The sequence below is a fragment of the Caloenas nicobarica genome, chromosome 16 (assembly GCF_036013445.1).
Source record: "Caloenas nicobarica isolate bCalNic1 chromosome 16, bCalNic1.hap1, whole genome shotgun sequence".
Taxonomy (NCBI): Eukaryota; Metazoa; Chordata; class Aves; order Columbiformes; family Columbidae; genus Caloenas; species Caloenas nicobarica.
Window position 1 is genome coordinate 5,794,459 of NC_088260.1, and position 22,076 is coordinate 5,816,534.

The 22,076-nt window shown below is 46.4% G+C and overlaps 1 protein-coding gene across 7 annotated transcripts in view; it reads right to left on the bottom strand.

The window, feature by feature from the left end:
* LOC135995092 (coronin-1C) overlaps positions 1 to 22,076 on the bottom strand; it is a 45,683-nt gene that overhangs the window by 17,307 nt on the left and 6,300 nt on the right. For 2 of the 7 annotated variants that reach the window (XM_065646115.1, XM_065646121.1), the window contains exons 2-3: positions 10,853 to 11,052; positions 1,291 to 1,413 (exon numbers count right to left, since the gene is read on the bottom strand). In XM_065646115.1, the coding sequence (XP_065502187.1) occupies positions 1,291 to 1,413; positions 10,853 to 11,047 (318 nt within the window). In that variant the 5' untranslated portion in view covers positions 11,048 to 11,052. Of the gene's footprint in view, positions 1 to 1,290; positions 1,414 to 1,872; positions 2,077 to 2,923; positions 3,403 to 4,748; positions 5,245 to 7,989; positions 8,218 to 10,852; positions 11,053 to 22,076 lie in introns of those variants that run through there. The other 5 variants (XM_065646118.1, XM_065646119.1, XM_065646117.1 and 2 more) reach the window with 5 other exon arrangements.

A 22,076-nucleotide genomic window follows, 5' to 3' on the forward strand; every position in this document is an offset into this window, starting at 1 on the left:
TTCAATCCCTCTGGAGCCTCACAACATACTTCTCATTGCACATGGATTAGCGACTTGTTTTGCCTCCAAGGCGGCAGCTATGGACCTTCTGTTGATGCTCATGTTTCAGACACCGACTCGCAGCCCTTCTGGATCCTGGTTTCTGGAGGAACATTTCTGCATCCTCCAAAGCTTAGTTCTAACCCAGTAGTGAACGTTACAAACACAGAAGCTTGTTGTTTTGTTTTATATTAAATATAGCACATTTCGTTAACATGCTTCAGCTTCCAAGTCTGAGAGATCACAGGCAAGAGCTGTCCCAGGATAATTCTCTTGGGATGAATCCCCTCCCAAACATTTTAACGATGAACAGAAGCAAAGGAATTTATCTGACATGATCTATAATAAGATTTCAATATAACATTCAGCCTACAGCATTTCTAAATATGGCCAAAGATCACTGAAGTTATTTGGCATTATTTCATCTTACAAGGATTTTCTTTCACTTATTCTGCTGTGTTTGCATACGTGGGATTCCACATCCATCCCAGAGCAAGGTCGTCTATTGTTCACTGGGCCTTGACTGAGGTAAAATAGGTCTCAGGACCAAGGCTGGGCAGGTGCAGAATTTGGATTATTTTTTATTTATTTATTTTAAAAGCCCTTTTGACCTCTACTCACAACCTCCAAGTATATGAAAAAATTTAAGTCTCACCCTTAAATCGAAGGGTGAAGCAGTTCTGAAACCTGATGGGCTTGCTCCCCTCCAATCCCCACCTCTTCCCACTGCATCCATCAGGATATTTGAGGTAAGGAACCACCTCCGTCTTCTGCAAAATCAAGACACCTCCCAGCACTGACTGGCACGCTTCTCTTTCCTCTTCCCAAACATGAGACAAATCCCCAGGGGAAGGAAAAACAGAAAAGCAATTGAAGACAAAGCCAGGAAGACACGGGCCAAGTCCGTCTCAGTGCTGAAGAGATTCTTCTCGGAAGTCTGAGGCTGCATCTTCTCAAACAGTAACACGAGAAGAAAGTACCGATTGTGAAAGTCAAAATTCTGCTGTTCCGCAGGTAATAAAGTTCATTCTGCTATTTTTGCTCCAATTTTTAGCTAGGTCCTGCAGCCCGGACAGCATCATTTCTTAAAGCAAGACAAAACATGCATGGTATCATGGTACCATGGTACCAGCAAGGACTCTGCCCTCGGCATCAGGACAAGAGATGTCTTCAGAAATACAAGTGTCATTTGCAGCCGCGTTTTTAGCGCGAAGCAAACCCCACCCTGCAAGATAAATTAAATACACTCACCATGACAGTGCAGTCCTCGGAGCCACTGGCGATGACCTGGTCATTATGGGGACACCAGTCGATGTCCAGCACCGGTCCTGTGTGGCCACACACTGTGGGGTAGGACTTGTCAATCCTGCCTGTCTGAGGGGGGAAACAAGAAACAGAGCTGTAATACACAGCCAGCACAGCTCGGAGTAGAGGAAGATGCTTCCAAACTCCCCATTAGCTCTCTCAGTATTCATGGTTCCATGAAATTTGAATCATCTCGTGTATTGGTAGAGGAAACAAATCGGCAACTCTCTTCTCCAGCACCAACCAGCCGGAAACTCCTGATGGTGAGAGACAAGGTTCAGAGGCTGAACTCCTCTCGGATGCAGGGATGCTTTGCTACCCATATCTCAGTGCTTGCTGTGATGCTGTCCCTCCGCCCGTCCCCTATGTTTTGGGAAAAGGACTCTGCCCAGTGAAGCTCTGGTTTTATCTGCACTTCACAACAATCGCCAGTGACAGCTAAAGACAACCAAGCTAGAATTTTAATTGATTTAATTCAAAATGAGACAAATCTAGTGATGCCAATGCAGTTGTTGCAAAGCCACCAACCTTGCCAACTGGGTCTGCATTTTGCTGATGGAGCTCCTTAATACCCCAAAGCACTTGACCCCTCCAAACCGCTGATGGACCTAATACCCCAGCTGCACCGTGCGAAAGGAAATAAAAATCACTCTGGCTAATCTTCGTTATCTCTCTTGGTCAAGTCCTGCTCCGAGGGGTTTTGTTTCCAGGGAATGCTGCGATGGCCTTTTCCTGAGCGATGGGAGAAGAGAGACAGGAGGGAGAGGTCTGGGACCAGGTCGTCGTCTTTCGTGTTTAAACATGCAGAAGAAATGGCTGGTATGTCACTGCTGCCACTCTGCGGTGACATTCCCCAACCCTGGAAGCTGCATCTCGTAATCTGTGCCTCCCACCCATCTCCACACGCAAGGCTGTTCCTATTCAACGCTGTCGTACATACAAAGGATTGGAATAATGCTGGATACTGGCTTTGGAAAACCACTGACCTGAAGACCTCTACTAGCAACACAACAAGATATAGATCCAAACAAAGTTACAGAAACAAAACCACTGCTATTTCCAAAGCAGAAAATTTAGGTTTCAAAAAGAAGTCTGTCTCAGTGATTCAAATGCTTTTAAAATTTTTAGAAGTGAAAGTGTTGTAGATGAAAAGCCATAAACCAGACATTCAAAAATTAAAGTCTGTGTAATCCCTCTTGGATGCCATAATGTGAAATAGGATCTAAAAAATTAATACACCCAACTGACATGTATAGTCAATCCACTTTAATTTATCTAATTAAAAAAGAACCATGCAGAGCATATGCAGATGAACATATTTCAGAAGTCACATTACAAGCCAGATACAAACATAGACTTAAACCAAAAGAAAAAATATGACTAATTCTGTGAGACTGAGTGACTACCTGATCTCACTCCCAGGCAAGGCTCAGAGTAATCCTCTAAGAGGAGCCTACGGTAATTATTTGCAGGCTGCACAAGTGCTTGTCAGTTTAGTTTAGAGTTTTTACAGTAATTTATTACTACAGGGAGGAAGGAAAAAAAATTCAATTTGAACAAATTAAACCACAAACTTCACCTTTCAGTTTTGATCACGATGAACCTGAACACCAGGAGCCGCAGCAGCCAAGTGCCTGTGACAGCGGGGACCAGGCAGCCCCACCGCCTGCTTTTGATCACCTAAAACCCAGCTCATTTTTTAAACCAGCTATCTTGTACATCCATTAGCTCACTAAACAGCAGCGCTCCGAGGGCAGCAAGGAAAATGAGATGACAGAGGCTCCATGTGAGTTCTCAAAAGCAAAAGGGACCAGTCCAGCCATGGGCTCAGCATGGTTCCTCAGCAGGTGAAGCTCAGTGTTGTCACCAAGCTAGAATAAAACTCAGTCTTGTCATTAAGCTGAGGAACTTGAGATGGACACACAGGCATGGCTGTTTTGGACAAGGACATGATACATCTCTCAGGCCAGAGCCATCTGGATCAAGAAGAAACAGCAGATGCACAAAGGAGAAGTTAAACCAAACTGCGCAGAAATACCTTTGCACCATGTTCCAGGTGAAGAGATGCTGATCTGCATCATCTGCAAAGCTCAGCCTTTTCCTGCCTGGATGTGGCCAGTGACACACAAAAACTAGTTCTAACAAGGGAACAGAGCAAGGATGGGGAAAATGAGATGTTATTTAGAAGGAGTGTGGGGGATGCGATAACTCCAAGCAACCTCAATTGTATTTATTCACAAAAATGTGCAAAACCAGGCAAGCAGGGTATAAAAAAAGAGGAGGAGATCTCACGCTGTTGCAAAGACAGCAGCTCCCGGGGGCTGGCAGAGGAAGACTCGGCTGGGGGAGATGCCGAGATCAACTCCTACCCCGGGCATGGCACTGCTGCACGAGAACAGACTCCTCTGCTCACCAGGGTCCACAAATAGTGTCAAAACAGCAAAATGAGAATAAATAAGGATGCAGAGGGACAGAACAGGTGAGTGTAAAAGGCTGCAGCACTGCTCAAAGCTGCAAGAAGTTCAAGCACTTTCAGAGAAGCCACTGACGTGTGGTCAGAGACACAAAACCGTCTTCGCAGGGTGGAGGAAACCACAGTGCTTTCCTGAGCACACAGCGAAGAGCGAGAGCTCTGCTCAGCAACGCTCCAACACGTGCTTCATCTGCTCCATTTAAAAAAAACCCAACACTTTTATTAGCAACTCTGACCCTTCAAAGGGGATCTGGGCAGGGTGGGGTGTCAAAGGACAATAACTCAGGTCACCAGTCCAGGGCCTGGCCCAGCACACCTTCCCATCCAGCACCCAGCGGGGTGAGAAATGAGCGGTTTTTAACTCAAATGTGTTACTTTACCACCGATTTGTAAACAGTGTCTGTGCATGACACACCGCAGGTTCCTCCTCTCAGCATCGTTCCCCTCTGCGGCACTGAGGACCCCTGTTTCTGCCATCGGGCGGGATCAACTGTGCACAAAAGAGTTTCAAAAACAATATTTGGGGGGCTTTGCCAAAAAGGGGAAGACCAGGAAGCCTGCAGTAGGGTATTAATAAAACACCAGCCAATAAAATGACCCAATTCAATATTTCTAAGTACAATTCCATTGAAAAGAGATGCCTCTGCCACAAGGACACCACGAGGTTTTGCAACTTTGCTGCCAAATGGGAGTGTTTTCACGCCACCATAATACTTGCAGGTTTGGGGGGTTATTTATTTATTTTTAAAATGTAATCTGTTAATTAGTTAAGGATTTTAAATAGGTCTCAAGTGCTGATACACAGCTTAAAATTAACTCGGAATGACTTCAAGAAATTAAATCCTTCTCATAATCCATCACAACTCTGGCTGAGCAACACATCACAGTAACAACTTCTGAAACTCAGAATTGTATTTTTATAAAAAGTTACCCAAAGAGGTGAATTTGAGGATTACTATTAATATGCTGGATGGCGTTGACTAGGAGCACACTCAATATTCAAGTCATGCAACAGGTGGTGAGATGATCTTACCAAATGAACTCGTTTAGTGTTTTCATGTATCCTGGATCAGAAAAAAAAAAAGTGACAGATGTGAAAAAAAAAAAATGTTACTAAATGCAGAAGGGACAGATAAGTGGCACAGGAAAACTGCTCTTAAAAGTGGTAGTTTTATGAATTAATTTGACTGTCTTATGATGGCTTCTCTGCCAGAAAAGGGCAATTGGTTGCAGGAAACAGCTCATGGATTATGGTAAAAATATCGGGGAGAACAGCTGCTTTCCCCAGCCCCTGGTTGTGTTCATTCAGATCCCCATTTAAAACAGGGAAGTGGCATCAAGTTGCACAAGCAAAAGCAATTACCCCCTCCCTCGCTTTGCAAAAGTTTGAGGAAGGAAATCAGGTCACCACTGCAAAGCCTGAAATACAAACCGACTGGTACCTTTTCTCTGCTAGAGAAAATATTCCCTTTTTCTCAGCTAAATCATGTTTGGGTTTTTTTTTCCTTGCAACGAGCTCAAGTTTCACAAAGTCCAGTTGAGTTTAACGTGCTCCGGCCACGGAACCCCCAGCACTGGTTGCAGCAGCTGGTGGTGCAGGAGGCGGTTGGGGGAAAATGCTGCAGCAGGATGTAAAAAAACGCATCGCGCTCCTGTGACCGGGGCAAACAGCCATTAGTCACCCAGCAAACCAATCAAGGCATCCAGAACGAATTGGGAAGGTTATGAAAAGTGTTACTCCCAAAAGGTCTACTGTAATGTCATGCAAGAAGAGACTTTAAGGGATAACTGCATACTGCTTTCCAAACATCGCTTGTGTCTCTGAAAATCCCTCCGTGGTGCTTCTGTTCTCGTTCTATTGCCTTGACGGTGGCAGGGCTGCGACATTACGTGTGCTACAGAATAATGGTCCTTGTTCTGAACATAAATGGATGCACGAAGTGAAGAAAAACACGGTGACAGACAGGGTGCAAGATACTCCTGGGCAGATTCTGCTGGGACACAAGAGGGAAATTTTTCCTGATGAGAACAATTGGCCATTGGAACAACCTCCCCAGGGAAGTGGTGGATTTCCCAACACTGGAGAATTTTAAGGTTCTGCTGGACAGGGTGCTGGGCCAGCTTGTCCAGACTGGGCTTTTGCCAACAAGGTTGGACCAGGTGATCCTTGAGGTCCCTTCCAACCTGGGATTCAATGATTCAGCGATGGTTTGCACTTGGAGCTGACCAGAGAACAGAGAGGGTAAGAGCTGGTTGCAACTGCAAGATGCTTTACACTGAAAAAAATATATATTTATCTGCAGAAGCCTTCATGAAATCAGTTGCAATAATCAACGACTCACATGCTGGCTTTAAAAAAATGAAAAAAGTAACACAACGCCTCAAAACCCAACCTGAACTGCTAATTCCTGTACCTCAGTGCTGAGTGCACAGCATGACTCTGGTATTTCAGCTGATGTCTAGAAGAAAGCTCTAAACACAATTCAAAATTAAATTTCAGCTTCAGCTAACTTGTAGCTGAGAAAGCCCTTCAGGCAGAAGATGCAGAGATTTGAGACGAGAGACCTGCTGCCCAGAAATTACATTAAAAAGACACAAACCCACTCGTTTGTTCTGTCCCTAGAGTACGATTTCTGAAGCAGTTAATTCCCCCGTTATAAAATGGGGAACTTTCAAACGAAAACTAATCGGTGTCTTAAATGTTTCAGGTTCTAGGATAAGTGGTGAAACCCCTGCAGAACGGAGCAAGGAGGCAACGCCTCTCTATGCAGAGCAGATGGATGAAAAATCTGCAAGAAACCAGGATTTAGCAGTTCCATCAGTCACAAGATAACCTGGATATTTTAAAACCACCAATGTCCTGCTTTTTAGTCAGTTGTTACAGAGTTGTCTTGAATTTTAATTTCCTCCACCCAGCATTCAAAAGTACCTGGAGCTGCGTGGATGTCTGACCAAAATTTAGGGGGAAATATCCCTTCATAGTGTCCCACCTTCAAACTTCTCTTAGAGGGACATTGCTACAAAAATGAGCTGCAGCACTAGCACTGACATGGCTCTATGGCAGCTGAAAACAACACATTAATTCATTTTAATTTACGTACTTCCATCCACACTCCACTTAAAATTGCTGCAAGGGCTCAATGAACCCATCAAAGCGGTATCTCCTGATTTTATTTTACACACAGCTCAGAAAAGGATGATTTTTTTTTTTTTCCCCCCCAGTCCTTCCTGGAGGAACAAGGACCCAGAACAGCCGATTAACAACCTACATATGCCACACTGAACGCTACGGCGTGTCACTTGCAGAACAACATATTCCTTCCTGAAGATCATTCCCGAGGTGTGCGCTCAGCCACCCACGTGCTCATTGCCTCAGAGCACCCATCTGATTGCAGCCTGGGCAAAGGGAGCGCAACGAGGAGCCAGGCACACCAGCGGAAAAATCTAATACAAGGTACATCCAAAGGGGACCGAATAAGCCTCTTCTGAAGGCCTCACACAACGCGACTTTCCGCTGAGGGCATCTTTCTAGAGGAACTGAAAGAAAAAGGAACCCTGTGCAGCAGCTTTTTTCTTTGCAGATACAAGTGGCAAAGATTTTTCTTTGCAGATACGAACTGCAAAGATTTTTCGATGAGGGGAAAAAACCAAAAACTCTTCCTTAATTCCCTAACAGCCACCCAACTCCATCTAACCCAGCAGCACGTACCCACCAGCAAAGGCTGAAGAGTTTTACACGGGGGTTACCTCCCTATTTCGCCTGGGATAAGGCTCAAAGAAAACCGACTCTAAAAGCCTGCAAGCTTCCAGTTCAATGGTGATATTCTACAGTAACACTTTGCTCAGCACCAGTCACCCACAGCCTGGAATAAGCAGGCGCGTTTTCAGTTTTTCCCTGGTGTGTACAGTTAACGCTGATTAGCTTGACTTTTATCATCTACACATCGTTAACTGATACAAATCACAGCTTTTCGAAAACATGTCCTGCGTTCCCAGCGAGACCATCTCTCTGCAGACCGGCCAACTTGTGGGAATTGCCATTTTCAGCAAGTTGGACGGCCGCTCTCGCCGGAGCATGGGAATGGCGAGGTCCTGGCAAAAAACCCTGCACATGTGCATACAAAAAAAAAAACCAAAAAAACCACCCCACCAACCAAAACCACACCACACACCAAAACAAAACAGGAAATTCAGACAAAGCCTTTCCCCTGTCAGCAAACCCGGCTCGGCTGCATCGGCCCCGGCTGCTGCTCCGCACCCGGGGATGGAGGAGGATGGAGAGGATGGGAGTTGCAGCCCCCGGGGTGTCCGCACACCTCCCTCCCCTGGGGGCTGCCGGAGGGTCCCTCACCGCCCCCGGGCTCGGTCGGGGGGTCCCGGCGGGTCCCGGAGCGCGGGGCGGGGCCGCGGGCGCGCAGGGGTTAACGGCCGCGCACTTGCCGCGCCGCGCCCCCGCCCCCGCCAATCAGCGCCGGCGGCCGCCAGCGCTGCCATGACCATATAAGGTAAAAAGCCGCGGCCGCCGCAGTGCCGCTGCGGCGGGAGCGGCTGCGCGCGCGCGGCGCGGAGGGCGGGGCCCCGGCGGGGAGAGGGGGGGCGGAACTCCCGCGTTTTCCGCCTCCGCACATGGGTGCGCGGTGCGGGGAGGGGGGCGTCCAGCCCTAAAAATCACACACACACACACAGACCCCCGGCCCAAGGCCGGGGAGGGAGGTGGGAGCCACCCGCCTGGCTGCAAAAAGCCACCGCTACCAGGAGGGAGGAAAAAAAAAAAAAAAAAAAGGTAAAAAAAGCCATTTAAAATGAGTAAAAACCGCTTTTTTTGTGATGAGCAGCGCAGGATCTGCTCACCCCGCGCGGAAGGTCAAGCCACATGAGAAGCCATCCCCAGTGACCCACACAGGCCGTGTCTGAGCAGACACGGTGCAATTAAGTCACAGGAGGGTAATTTCCCTGCGGAGCCTGGCAGCCTCCCGGAAGCTCCAAAATGCAGAAAATTATGTTTTTATGGCTCAGTTTTAACATCATCCCAAAACCATGGCTTAAAATTAATCCTTTTCCCCCGCCCCTGAATATAACAGAGAGGTTCTAGCTGTGGGAACTCAACGATTTTCTGCTAAGTGGGCTCAACCAGAAATCAGAATTTTCGGGTGTTGAAGGAACAATTTCATCAGCTGAGGCTATAAAAATAAATGAGGAACACAGGAACTGGTTAGAGCAAAGCCAGCAACACGTTGCATTGCACAAGAACATGTCAGGCAGGGGGGGGTTTCGGAACCAAGTTCCTCTGGCTTTGCATGAAACCTCATCATATCTGAATATTCAACAGCTGTGTGAGACCAGAACATCGCTGAGGGCACAAAGGTGACAACAAGTACAGAGGAGGGCAGGAGGAATCACCAAATAAACATAAAAAATGAACAATCATAAGCTGGCACTTAAAAACGCAAAAGGCCAGATCGCTCAGAATTAGCAGGAATTTCGGCCAGAAAGTAAGAAAACTAAGAAAGTAAGAGAAAATGAGAGTTGTGTGTCCCCTGCCACCGGCGTTTGATTGTGCCGTGATGCAACACGTGTGCAACTGCGTGCTGTGTTGAGCAAGGAGCTCCTGATCGAGACCTGTGGCTTGGGCAAGAGCAGGACTAAGATGAGCGCAAAGCAGAATGCTCACAAAGAAGGGCTGTTAATGAGTTATGAGCAAATTGAAGAGCTATTTCAGGAGGCTGGGGGTTGAGGGATAAGTGAGAACTCGCTGCCTCTGCCCCTGTAATGCATTCGCCACGTGGGATGGATGCAATATTCAATTCTGGTCACTATTTCTATATATAAACAGGGCAGATCTGCAAATGGAGCTAGGGAAAAAAAAATAAGAGACAAGGCTGATGACAGACTGAGGAGATCTGAAGCATATAGTTAAGAGAGAAGCCTGAGGGTCACAAAGAAAATAATGTTCCGGAAAAAGACTTTCATCACAAGAATTTGCGGGTTGAGCATCCAAAAGGCAGACGAGAGCCCCGCTCTCCAATGAGGGTGGAAAAAAAAAGATGCTCTGCCATTTTTTCCATGCAGTATCAGGGGGCAACAGGAATTCATTTCAGTCGGAAACATCGCTCCTGCTCATGTGTACTTTATACCACCGCACTGGCGTTTGTACCCATCTTTTCAGCCTCCCTCCTTTGATCCGGCCATTCTCGGACAGGAACCTGACTTTGCCGTGTGTTTTGCAAAGCACGCCCCTGGGGCTCTACAAATAAATTCAAAGGAGAAGGGAAAGAAGTAGAGTGTATACACGGGCTCACTGAAAGGTTATTTATTGCAGAATTAGCAGCATTTTGCAGAGCGGAGGCTGTGAGGGGTGTTTCCCAGCCCAAGATCAGATGAAGTCTCTCTCCTCGGTATGTCAGGTACTAGGGGATAACAAGATCTGGTAGTATAATAAAGTATGTATGTGTATATATACTATATAGAGTATAATAAAGCCTAGACACGGCCCTAGGATCTGGGAGAACCGCAGGACAGCTGCGATGGTATTTGGAAGAGCTGTTTTCTTACCAAGATTATTCCTGTTTTATACCATATAGAAAAGAGTAACTGGAGGGTTGGCACCACCAAGAGCAGCTCAGAGCCCAGGGCCACGAGGCTGCTGGAAATCCCTTCTCAGCATCACCTCACTCCTCTGCATCCCTCTGACAGGAGTTGGGCTCAGGTGCAGTCCTGAATTAAGTGATACTGAGCTCAAAAAGCTGAACCCCTGCCAGTGGCAAAACCTGCCTGCTGCTGCCATAAATCATGAGGCTTCATTAGGAGTATGATGCTACGTTGAAACTTCCGCCATAAAGAATTGGCTCAGATTGATCAAGCAAAATGCTTATTTATCATGTTTAATGTACAGGAAGGATTACAGTGATTAGAGACATTAAATGGGTTCTTACGTGGCATTTCTCACAACACAGGCTTCCCAGCCTTAACGTCACTCATAAACAAGCGCCTAATTGAGCAAGCAATGGGGAGAAACTTCCAAAAAAAAGCACTTACCTTGTGCAAAGGCAGCACCAGGAAGGCTCCACCGCCGCTGGCATCTACGATGATGGCCACGAAGCGCGGGTTGACGGCGCAGAACGAGCTGTCCCAAGTGACGCGGGAGACGCGGATGTCGTCGTAACACTGGTCGTTTTTCACCGCTTGGCCAAACACGTGCCGGAATTTGCTCTGTCGTACCACTCGCCTCATCGTGTCTGCAGGGAAGAGGAAAATAGGAAAATTAAAATATCAGTTATGGCACCCACCAAGAACCACTGCGGGACCCTCTCATCTGCAGCATCACCCGCATCCAGCAACACAAATACACAGTCTCACCCCCTATTCCTGCACCTTGCTTTAGACCTGTTGAGTTCTCACCCAGTTTCACCTTTTTTTTTTTTAAAATAAAGTTTCAATCTTGCACCAAATACAACTGCGCTTCTGAGGGTGTTTTACAGAAAGAATTTGCCAGTTAAACATCAGTTTTCCCATTGTAAATGTATTCTCTTATTGCAGTAAAGGAAGTTCCTAATCCTAAAAGCAGTTTTTAGACAAGTCTCTACATATTTCCAGGGATAAATCTGGTCTCAGATTGAACTTGTTTACTTTCAAGTCAGCCAGGGTCCAGGAGATGTAAATAAAAATGCAAGCTCGCAAAATCCGGTGTTCCTGCGAAGTGGTTCCACATGTTCGCTGGCTTCCATTTCTTTCTTCTAACTCCAAAATCTCACTAAAAATATAATAAAATTAGTTTCCTAGGCAGAAAGGAGTAATGGAAACAAGCTAATGACTCAAATTAACTTAGTGTTTCTGTAGCACTTCTCCTTCTCCTGAGAAAAATAATTTCCAAGAAGGCTTGAGGTAGAATAGAGGGAAAGGGGCTGGTGGGGAAAATTCCCTGGAAGGAGCCACAGGCACAGCCCCACAGGCAAACACCAGCCCTGGAAGCGAGAGGCTGTCCTGCCTGTGGATAAAACTGTCCTCTGTGGATAAAACTTACGGAGCCCTCACGCTTGGGAAGGACTTTTCCCATCACAGAAGATTTTTGTCCCTCAATCATGGTTTGCAGAACGAGGAGCCTCCACACAGCATCTTGGTTTTACATACAAGAAAAAAAATATTTCTATCCTGTCTCTAGGGAAAACAAACAAACAAAAAATTTAAAAAGTAAAAATAAGCAGAGTCCACCTCCTGTCTTGCCTCCCCCAGCACATGAAGAGGCTGGGAAACATTGCTCAGCTTGATGGAGTTTTTTGCTCCCGACCCAGCAGCCTGATGCTCTGGAGACACCGATTCCCCCCGCGCAGCCTGTCTGCAGCACGAGTGATAAAAGGTTGTTTGGCTGTCTCTGACTGCAAAGGCTCTGCGTGAAAGCCTAGTGAAAAAAAAAAAAAAAAAAAAAAGACTTCAGAATGATTGCTGTTTTGTAGTCTCGGAGCTTAAAAAAAAATTAACAGCAACAAAAAGCTGAATAACTAGAGGAAAGCACTTATCAGAGCTGGGATGGGAAATAAGCAGTCACAGAACATGTTTGAAGAGGAGAAAAATGCTACAATTAACATAACAGACAGCCATCGAGTGAAATACTCCAGTTTCTGCAGAGATAAGAAAAAATAAGCAGAGTATTTGTTTTCCACCAGCTCCTCCCATCACATCCAGCTGAAGCATTTGGAAAGTGGCTGCCGCAGTGGCAATGCCACCGGTGTCACCAGTGGCAGCAGGAACAAGCCCAGACCCGCGGTCACAGCCCAGGCAGCGAGTTTGGGGAAAAACACCTCGGTATTCTCTGCACGCACCGATAATAAATGCACCGATTACAGGGTCAGTGACACCGGCACAAAGGGCTCTGCATTTATTTCCAGCCTTGGCGAGCAGGTGGGTTCTCCCGCTACCATTTCTGTACCGATGTCCTGTTAAATTTCCCCAGTTCATTCGGTCATTTCAAAGCTACAGAAGTGGCACAAACACCATTTTATTAAGGAGTCACACAGTTTATATTAAAAAAAAAAAAGGTGTAGTTTTTAAATGCAAAAAAATTTGTAAATTATTAGGGTGCTTAAGATGTCCACGTGAAAGAAGCTGTATATAATTATTAATAATTACTATCATGAATTTAGGCTTCCTCTGTACTTAACATCAGTTAACAGAATTGCATAATACATTTCCTGCCAACTATTTCACTGACAGCACAACTAAAAGGCCTGTTCCATCCTGGGCACGCCCGTGACACCGAAGTGCAATGGGAAACAATAAACCAGCCATGCAAGGGCGCAAAATCCAGATTTTACACTCAAAACACACAGCGATACCCTGAGAGATCATGTTCAGCTCCACAACTGGATGGAGCAGCTGCAGACAGTACCTTTCATGCAATGGGACTATGAAATATTAGGAGCAAACCATCATGCACACGGGACAGATCATTAATCACCTGGCAGCAAAGCTGCACCCATTTTTGGGGGAAAAAAATACAAGTGCTCCACCTGCAGTGCGATGCGGGTTTTGGTATTGTTTTCAGGCAAAGGAAGAGATTAAGTTATCCAAACTGGATGGGAGCAGCTCTGCCAAAGCTGATGGAGGTGGGATGCTGCATCCCTGGGTGAGACAGAACACGGCTCCATCCTGGATACCAGCCCCTTCCTGGGGGGTCACAGAATCCCAGAATGTCAGGGATTGGAAGGGACCTCGAAAGCTCATCCAGTCCAATCCAGAGCAGGAACACCCAGATGAGGTTACACAGGAAGGTGTCCAGGCAGGTTGGAATGTCTGCAGAGAAGGAGACTCCACAACCTCCCTGGGCAGCCTGGTCCAGTGTCTGTTACCCTCACTGAGAAGAAGTTTCTGCTCAAATTTAAGTGGAACCTCTTGTGTTCCAGTTTGAACCCCTTAGCCCTTGTCCTATCATTGGCTGTCACCCAGAAGAGCCTGGCTCCATCCTCATGACACTCACCCTTTATATATTTATAAACATTAATGAGGTCTCCCCTCAGTGTCCTCTCCTCCAAACTAAAGAGACCCAGGGATTCAGAGCAGGAGCCCAGCTGAGCCCCAGCTCTCTGAAACACACACAAAACTGAATTTCAACTCAAAAGATCCCCAAAAGACAAGAAACGTGCTGTACTATCAAATCGCCCGAGGCCCAATTAAGATACATCATAAAAAAATGCAGTTCCACACCCTGTTACTAATTTATTGCGTAGACTCACTCAGAGACCTGTCAGACGTTTCCATCCCAGTCGTAAGATGTTCGGGGCTGCCCGGACTTTTGCAGCCACGACTTCGGTTCTGCCAAACCCTGCAGCGAGCATCGTGCGAGAGCATCATCCTCCTCCTCCTCCCTCCCCACCAGCCGCCTCAATCCCTTGCTGGTACCCGAGGTGACACCAGGTCACCCTGGAGAAGCCGGGATGTTCTTGCAGAGCCCAACGACGTCCTTGCAAACAGCTCAGCCCTTTCCCCTTCTGAAAACACACCTTGTAGGTCTTTTTGCAGCAAAACCCTCAGTCACCTGCCTGGGGTGTGCAACTCATCTCGGAGAAGGGAAAAATCCCCTGCTTTGTGCACAATTTTCCTAACTCCTCACGCACTGGCAATGTTCCCATCCCACTGTGCATCGAGATTAATATCTGATGGTTTAAATAAAAGGTAAAGAGAAGGCTTAAACCCACCTTGCTGAGTTAACGTGCAGCAAATTGCCTGGTGTCAAAATACCACGTACCCAGGGGTTTTGCCATTTGTCTGCTTTAACACTGGGGAGGTGGATGTGATAGTTAAGAAGAAGGATTATTTGTATTGTTTGGATAATTGTATCTTTCCTTTGCGTGATCAACACCAGAACACCAAAAAAAACCACCAAACAAAACAAAACAACACCACCACCACCACACCAAAACCAAAGCAAACCAAAACACACCAAAAAAACCACCAAAACACCAACCAAAAAACACCCAACCAAACAAAAAAACACAACACAGGATTATCTCAAATATCAGATACTGGGAGGTCTGCCAACCCTTCCACTCTAATGGAAGACAAACACCCTTTATCTATGGTGAAATTCTACTATTTTATTTCCCTCATTTTTACCATTTGATGGAAAGGGTATTTTTTTGTTTGTTTCCTATAAGAGACTTTCAAAAAAATGCAAAGACTCAGATGTATCCTAAAATATCCTTATTTGTTCCAAGTGGATTTCTCGAGCACACCTTCGCTGCCCTTTTCCCCACCTCCAGCTCATCCTCCTCAGCAGGAACTCTGAGGAACACATGGCGAGCAGCCTCCCAGTCCTCATTTCCATAGCAAAGGGAGCGATTCTTGGCGTTGGATCACAGCCATCTTGATCTGGCCGCTCTCCAGAGAGAAAAAGGGAAAGAAAAAAAAAAAATAAGCGCAGGCTGTGGTTATAAAGAGCAGCGAGCGCGGATCTTTCAGCACAGCACAGAAAGCGAGCAGGTGGAAAACAAAAATGGGATGAGCTTGATCCCAAGCACCAAAAAGTCTTTTTCTCCCTACCCCATCCTAAGAGCATTTAGTATCCTCATTTGTTTCTCAATACTGCAGGGCAAAGGATCCCCTCCTCCACCATCTGCAAAAAAACCACGGATGAATTTGGTCGCCACAGGTTGTCTCAGCCTGGCCACGTGCCGGCAGCAGCTCCCAGGTTGGCCACTTGTGGGATTATCAGGTGAAACACCCAAATTTGAGATGATTCACCCCAAGGAAAGGCTGATTCAGCCTCTGTCGCACATGTAAAAGCAAGACCTGGGACCCTGGGGAAGCAGCTTTGGAAATACCCGAGAGGGCAGGAAAGCGCATCCACAGCTGACGGGCTGTGCGAGGGATTTACTCCTAGAACTGGGCATGGAGCGAGAGTTTTAAAAAAGGAACTTAATTAGATCATTGTCTGCGCTGTTAAATCTTAGCTAAGGAGCTGGAACGATCTCCATACACTTGCCAGACAGGAAGCAGATTTTTCTTTTTGGTTTTTTTTTGGGGTTTGGTTTTTTTTTTGTAAAGTACAAATTTGGAGGATTTAAAACCTCACGACTAGGAGTTGAAAGGAGTTTAAATTTTGCCAGAGTTCCAGCCCTCAGCGAAATTAAACCAGAAGTGTCAGACACCCTGCAAAGGCCACCACAATGGAAGTGCTGACAGATCTACGGCCGCGCTGATCTCCTGGATCCCGCTCCGCAACACACGGCATCTTACACGTCCTCGCAGGGACGGAGGAAAAGGCCTTCGAAACTCTTCTTTTTTTTCCCCAAAATAATATCAAGTGACTTCCAGCTGAACTTTACCAACGATTTAACTTGGTCTCCCACTGTCTGTGCCCACCGTGCAGCATTTAAAAGGACCTCAGAAATGCAGGATTCCGTCAGCCGGGCTCGCACAGTGATACTTTTCATTACATTTCTTTCTGATCTCCCATCATGATGTGTCACAAGAGCGACCATGAGTTTGCCCATTTTCCTGTTTATAAAGGATTTATCTGTCTCCAGAATCCCACAGATGTATTTCTGTGGCTTCGGAGAGTTTTCAGGCTGCTTATGCAAGAGGAAACGCATCCTGCGAGGGAACACTGGCAGGAAAACCCCCCACTAATGGCAAAATCCTGCTGAGCCCATGTGATCCTGATCCCTTCTGGAAAGGGAAGCGTTGGAAATAAAAGGTTGGTTTAAGTCACAGGCAGCCAGAGGCTACTATCAAAGCGGGGGGGTGAGGAAATAGAAATCCCCTGGATATGGGAATGGCTCTTATAAAAGGGTAGTACTTGGGACTGGAAAGGCTATTTAAGTGGAAAATGTCAAGATAAGTTGCAGCTGTTGATGGTGAGAGCCCCCAAACGCAGAGATTTATTGAAGAGGTTGCGTACGCTTCAATGGTAGCTTTGGAATAAAAGGTACAGTCTCAGATAACTATTAACAAACTAGAAGCAGGCACGGAGAATTAAAAAAAATAATCATCAAGATAGACTACAGGCAATGCCACCAGCACCGGCACCTGATGCGGGGAAGCCCAGAGGTTTCTCCAGGCCCGACACGTTGGCCGGGCAGCCCGAGGTCCCTCTGAACACCCGGGCTGAGACACCTGGGCCGCATCTGCAAAAGTGGTGAGCCCTCAGAGCCGAAACCTTTTTTAAAAAAGTAATAGAAGGTATTTTATAATCCTAAACTGATAATCAATCCATGGATGTTTCAACCTGAGGCCTAAGTGCCCCAGCATGGAGAAACCACCTTCCCACAGCAGGACTCAGCCCCACCTGCAGAGCAGTTGGCCGTGACGGAGAGAAGCACCAGAGAAAAGCCCACAAGGAATCTACTGATTCACCCTTTGGAGCGCTTTAGATCATCATGTGGTAGATAAGGTACAGAGCTGCATATGGAGCGTGGAAGCATCCAGAGGTTTTCAAGCCAGGAAGACACCACCATCCCACCGCGCCTCCCGCTCCACGGGGGCAAGGAGGGCTCCATCCCACCCCCCTGCCCACAGAGCAGGGGCTGAGCCCACAGCCTGGGAAAAGGGGAACAAATACCACCCAGGTTATTTCCTAATCGCTCACTTCTGGCATTTCTTAACTCCGGAGCGCTTGGTTGTGCAACCTCCATGGGTTCTCTGTAACCCACGCGTGTGCACGGCGTGTTGTACACCAGCACCAACACACGTGTGTGGATGTAGTTGTACAAGCAGTCCACATAAATACTTCACAGCCTTACCTTACTGCACAGGACAGTGTCCTACAAACGTCTCAGAAGACTCACTCATTGAGAAGAAAAGTCCTCCAGATCATTTTAAGGACGTCATTTTTTTGAGACAGCAAGGACAGTGAAGACCATTCACTCTTTGAAACCAACACAGACCAATAAGCCCCAAAGGAGCAATGCAACCCCCATGGGAGACTGAGGCAAAGACATGTCCTACAGCAACTTCAGGCCACGACTGTCGTTAGACCACAAGAGCAGCAAATTGCCACCACTGTGACACCAGAGAACCGATCTGCCACCACCGAGGCTGAAGGAGGACTTCATCTCCCTCGCCAAGCACGAAGGCAATCAGTGAACTCAGCCTCTTGATATTAAGTCTTGCGATATTTGGGCAAGGGAGGAAGGGGGGGAAATAATCACATGGCCACAAAAATTTCATCTCTCCCTACGACTTCACATGAAACCTCTGGCAGGAAAAAGGAACAGCCACCAACACCTTGATGCAGTCCTCTGCTTTTAAACATAAAGCTACTCCCTCTATGGTATATCGTTTCAAATCAATTCATATTAAGTACACTGCTGACAGAACTTTTGTTTTCAGATGTTCAAAGTTATTTAAACCAAGGGTGAACACTACTACAGATGGTCACAATTCCAAAATACATCATATTTGTGCACAGATCATTTTCAGTCTTTGGTTACTTTAGTCTAGGTTGAGCAAGACCCTGCCATCTGATTTCACTTCATTTTAAAGACAAAAAGCTGGAATATGAACTTAATACTGAAATTTCCAGCTGTTGCACCACTGGCGAGACGCTATTTTGGGATGGGAACCTAAACCACAAACTACCAGGGAATTCGATTATATCTCAACTGGGGAGCCCAGCACATTCAAAAATGTAACACAACCCCAACTTAAAATAAGCTGAAATTGCTCTTCTGGACAAAACGCAAGGTGTTGGTTCTAACCTGTGAAATACTTGATATGATTCTCTTTTTCAGAGCTGTACTTTGAAACAATCACAGTAAGACCATTATAATATGGAGAACTCCAAGTCAGAAGTGCCTACAATGCTTAAATCTTCTAGGTATCACCAAGAAACACATGTTATTTCCTCATTTTCACATCTCCCACACTGCAGCTGACACTCCTTTCACATGCACGTAGGGATGCAATGGGTATTTTCACTTAAATATTTCCAGGTATGCAATTCATCTTCTCAGGGAATCTTACTCCTCATACCATTTTGTCGCTCGTATCTTTACGGTCTGACATTACATCATTTACCATAATTTACGGTGACAAAAGGACACTGTAGATGAAAATCATTACCCCGAAGAGAGAGCATTGTCTGGCTTCATTTAATCTCATCCACCATTGAGCTACAGCAGCGAGCGCACACAAAAATCGTTACACGAAATAATTTACCGGGAGGCCATAATGGGATGGGTAAAGAAAAACACTGCAGCAGTTACACAAACCCTGGGCCTGAGGAGCAGGAACAGGTGCCAGAACAACCACCTCCACACCAATCTCCTCTTTTGGGTTTACACCTTTTACAGCATCTTCTGGCAGATGGTGCTGAAGGTACCGACCTCACAGGCAGCAATGGGTGATGTACTCGGAGATATTTAACACACACTGGGCAAAAAAAGGTCAGTGAAAATTACAACAGAAGACAGAGGAGAGCAAAGTAGAGAGCGAAAAAAAAAATCTAAACCTAGGACAAAACCTCATAGAGGCAAATAACATACAGAATACATGGGGAAAAGAGGACCAGGGTACCTATGGAATGGATTAAGTATTCCAGATGTCTGAGTGTATCTCTGCATTTCAGCTCCCACTTTTGCTGCCCCTGGAGACAGTTCTAAAGTCGGGGGCAGCAAACGAGCTTTGCTGGGTAAGGAAAGGGAAACCTCGCACTGGAGCAGACAGACTCCCACCTTAAGACACTGCTGCTCCAGCTTTTCAGCCTCCAAGAGCCTTCCTTCTCCTCCACTTTCTCCACTGGAATAAACACCAGAGATGCTTCTTTGCACACTGAATCTTCACCCGGTGCCAGGAGACAAAGCGATTCACTTCCAGAGCTGAACACCAGCCAGAGATGTTACACCAGCACCATGGAAGATGCTCCTTCCACCCTGACGGACCGACTGCATCACCCCCCTAGTGAAAGCAGCACATGGCACAGAGAAGCAGCAACCAGGCTCCAGAGCACACTGTGACCCCGAGGAAAACACGAGACAGGAGCACAACCCCCTGCGCAGAGCTGCAAGTCAGCCAGCCGGTTACAACAGCCAAGCGCCGGGATTCCAGCTCTGAGAAGAATGCAGATAAAATAAAATGCCTTCTGCACAGGGCTGACCTAGTTCTCTTATCAGAGCAGCCAAGCTAACAAGGAAGTATCAGTCTGTTCAGAGCTGCTACCTCAATTTGCTGAATTCTTCTGCTCTCTGGAAGGTTACGTGCAAGCTTCTTCCAGGCTACATTCCTGCGACACATCACAAGCTTTTATATTTAACCTGGGAAATGGGCAAAAGTGTCGTACCAGCTAAGGATGGTGGTTACAGAAGGAGAAAAGCTCTTGCCCAGTGATTTCTCACCAAATCACCACCCACTCCAACCTTCCCCAACTAACCAGCCAGGGAACAAGCACTTTTTCCTAAAGTAACAGAGTGCTAACAGCAGAAAACAACTGTATTTTCTCCTACAACTTGAAGCAATCAAATGTGCCCAAACAAAATAAACGGCAAACATAAGTCTGTGTGTGACAGAGGAGCTCCCCGGTAGCTATTAGACCTGAAACTCAACTCCCAATGCGGGATGTAGTCTGCCCTCTTCAGTGATGAACTTAAGCTAGAAGCCAAGCAGATAGTAGTGTGTGTGTATATATATATATACACACACACACATATATACACACACACACATACATACATATACATACAAATAAAATGTGCAGGATTTCTCATTCTGCAGAAGTCAGAAGAGGTGCAGACACGGAGGTAATTTGATAAACACAGTATTTTCTAAGGTAAGCACATCTCCTGTTCAACTCCAGTGGCTTTAAGACATTATTTGAAACATCGAACTGCTGCTCCTTGCTTACAGTTAATTGGATCATTCCTTGAAAAAAAGACAAGAAGATTTATCAAAATGAGAAATCTCTAAAGGACTTGATTAATTGTTTTCTATTCCTCCTCAATTACAACATGCCATGGTATCCACAGGAAGAAACTACAAATGTTAAAGATGTTTTAAGGAGATAAACGGCCTCATGGATAAAAGGTCACAGGTCCCAGTTCTTCAGGAGCACTGGAGCTCCAGCCTGAGAGCCACCATCGGGAAACCGAGCCCTGCAGAGAGCCCTCTGCTATAAACACCAAGTTAGCTGGGACACGAATTCCTCACAACTTAGAAATAAAGCAGAAACAACAGATCAGCACAACCCAGGCTCACAGAGAGACCAGCCAAGTGTGAGTCAGACTGACCAAGCGAGGACGTCGCGTTCTCCAGATGGTCCTGCCTGACCACAAAGGGGTTTGCTGGCCGGAGGACGGTCCCCAGACCTGCCTGGAGCCCACCTAGAAGACCCCGCCGCCTCGGGGGATGTGAGCAGAGAGGAGCGGGATGGCCAAGGGGAATGGCAGCACCTCTCGGAGCGGCACTGCAGCTGTACGCCACCATCGTGTTGTCCAAAGATTGTTTCCAGCCCTGTCATGGCAAACGTGATGGGCCAGCGCACTGGACAATGTCATGGTTGGACTGGAGTCTCGGCACAGACCAGTGTGGCCCAGCACTCTGCAATTTGGAATGGAGACACTGTCCTCTAAAAAGAAGTAATGGGCTTGGTTAGCATACCCTAAGAAACGCTTTCATCCAAATGCTACTAAATCCGAGCCCAATTTAGCAACCTCCACTTCTGAAGCTACTCAGTAACACCCATCCAACAGGCCAGGCATTCACATAGAACTTCTGATGTTCTCAAAATAAAACCAACAACGGTTAATTGTCAGGGACAAGACAATATCCTCAACATAGAAGAATGCAGAAGGTTCAGGCTGGACAATGCAAACGCATTTCAGATTTTAACACTGTACAAATAAGCTGCAAAGTGAATCTCAATTCTCACAGTTGGAACTGGCGTGTATTTCTCCAGATTTCCATTTGCTGTCCTGCCAGCTCTTCTGGCTAAGCAGCCTATAATTCAAAGAGTACCATTGTCATTCTGTCCCGTTTCCGCAATGTGCAATTTGAAATCAGGGCTGGGGGAGAGAGGAAGGGACCAGAGGAGGCTAAAACTCCAATCCAGATAGTTCAATCTGCTAACTTGATTTTAAATCCCTATCTTGTGCTACCAATTACAGCCCCTCAAACATCTGTTTCAGCAAAGGGTTCCAAGTTCAAACACATTTCCTCTGTCATACAGATGTTGTTTGTCGCTGCTCCGTGTCAGGCCGGGGCTGCCGTCCTGTGCTGCTGCAGCAACCTGGGCAAGCTGCTGTCAAATGCAACATAGAGCATCTTTCTCACTCCT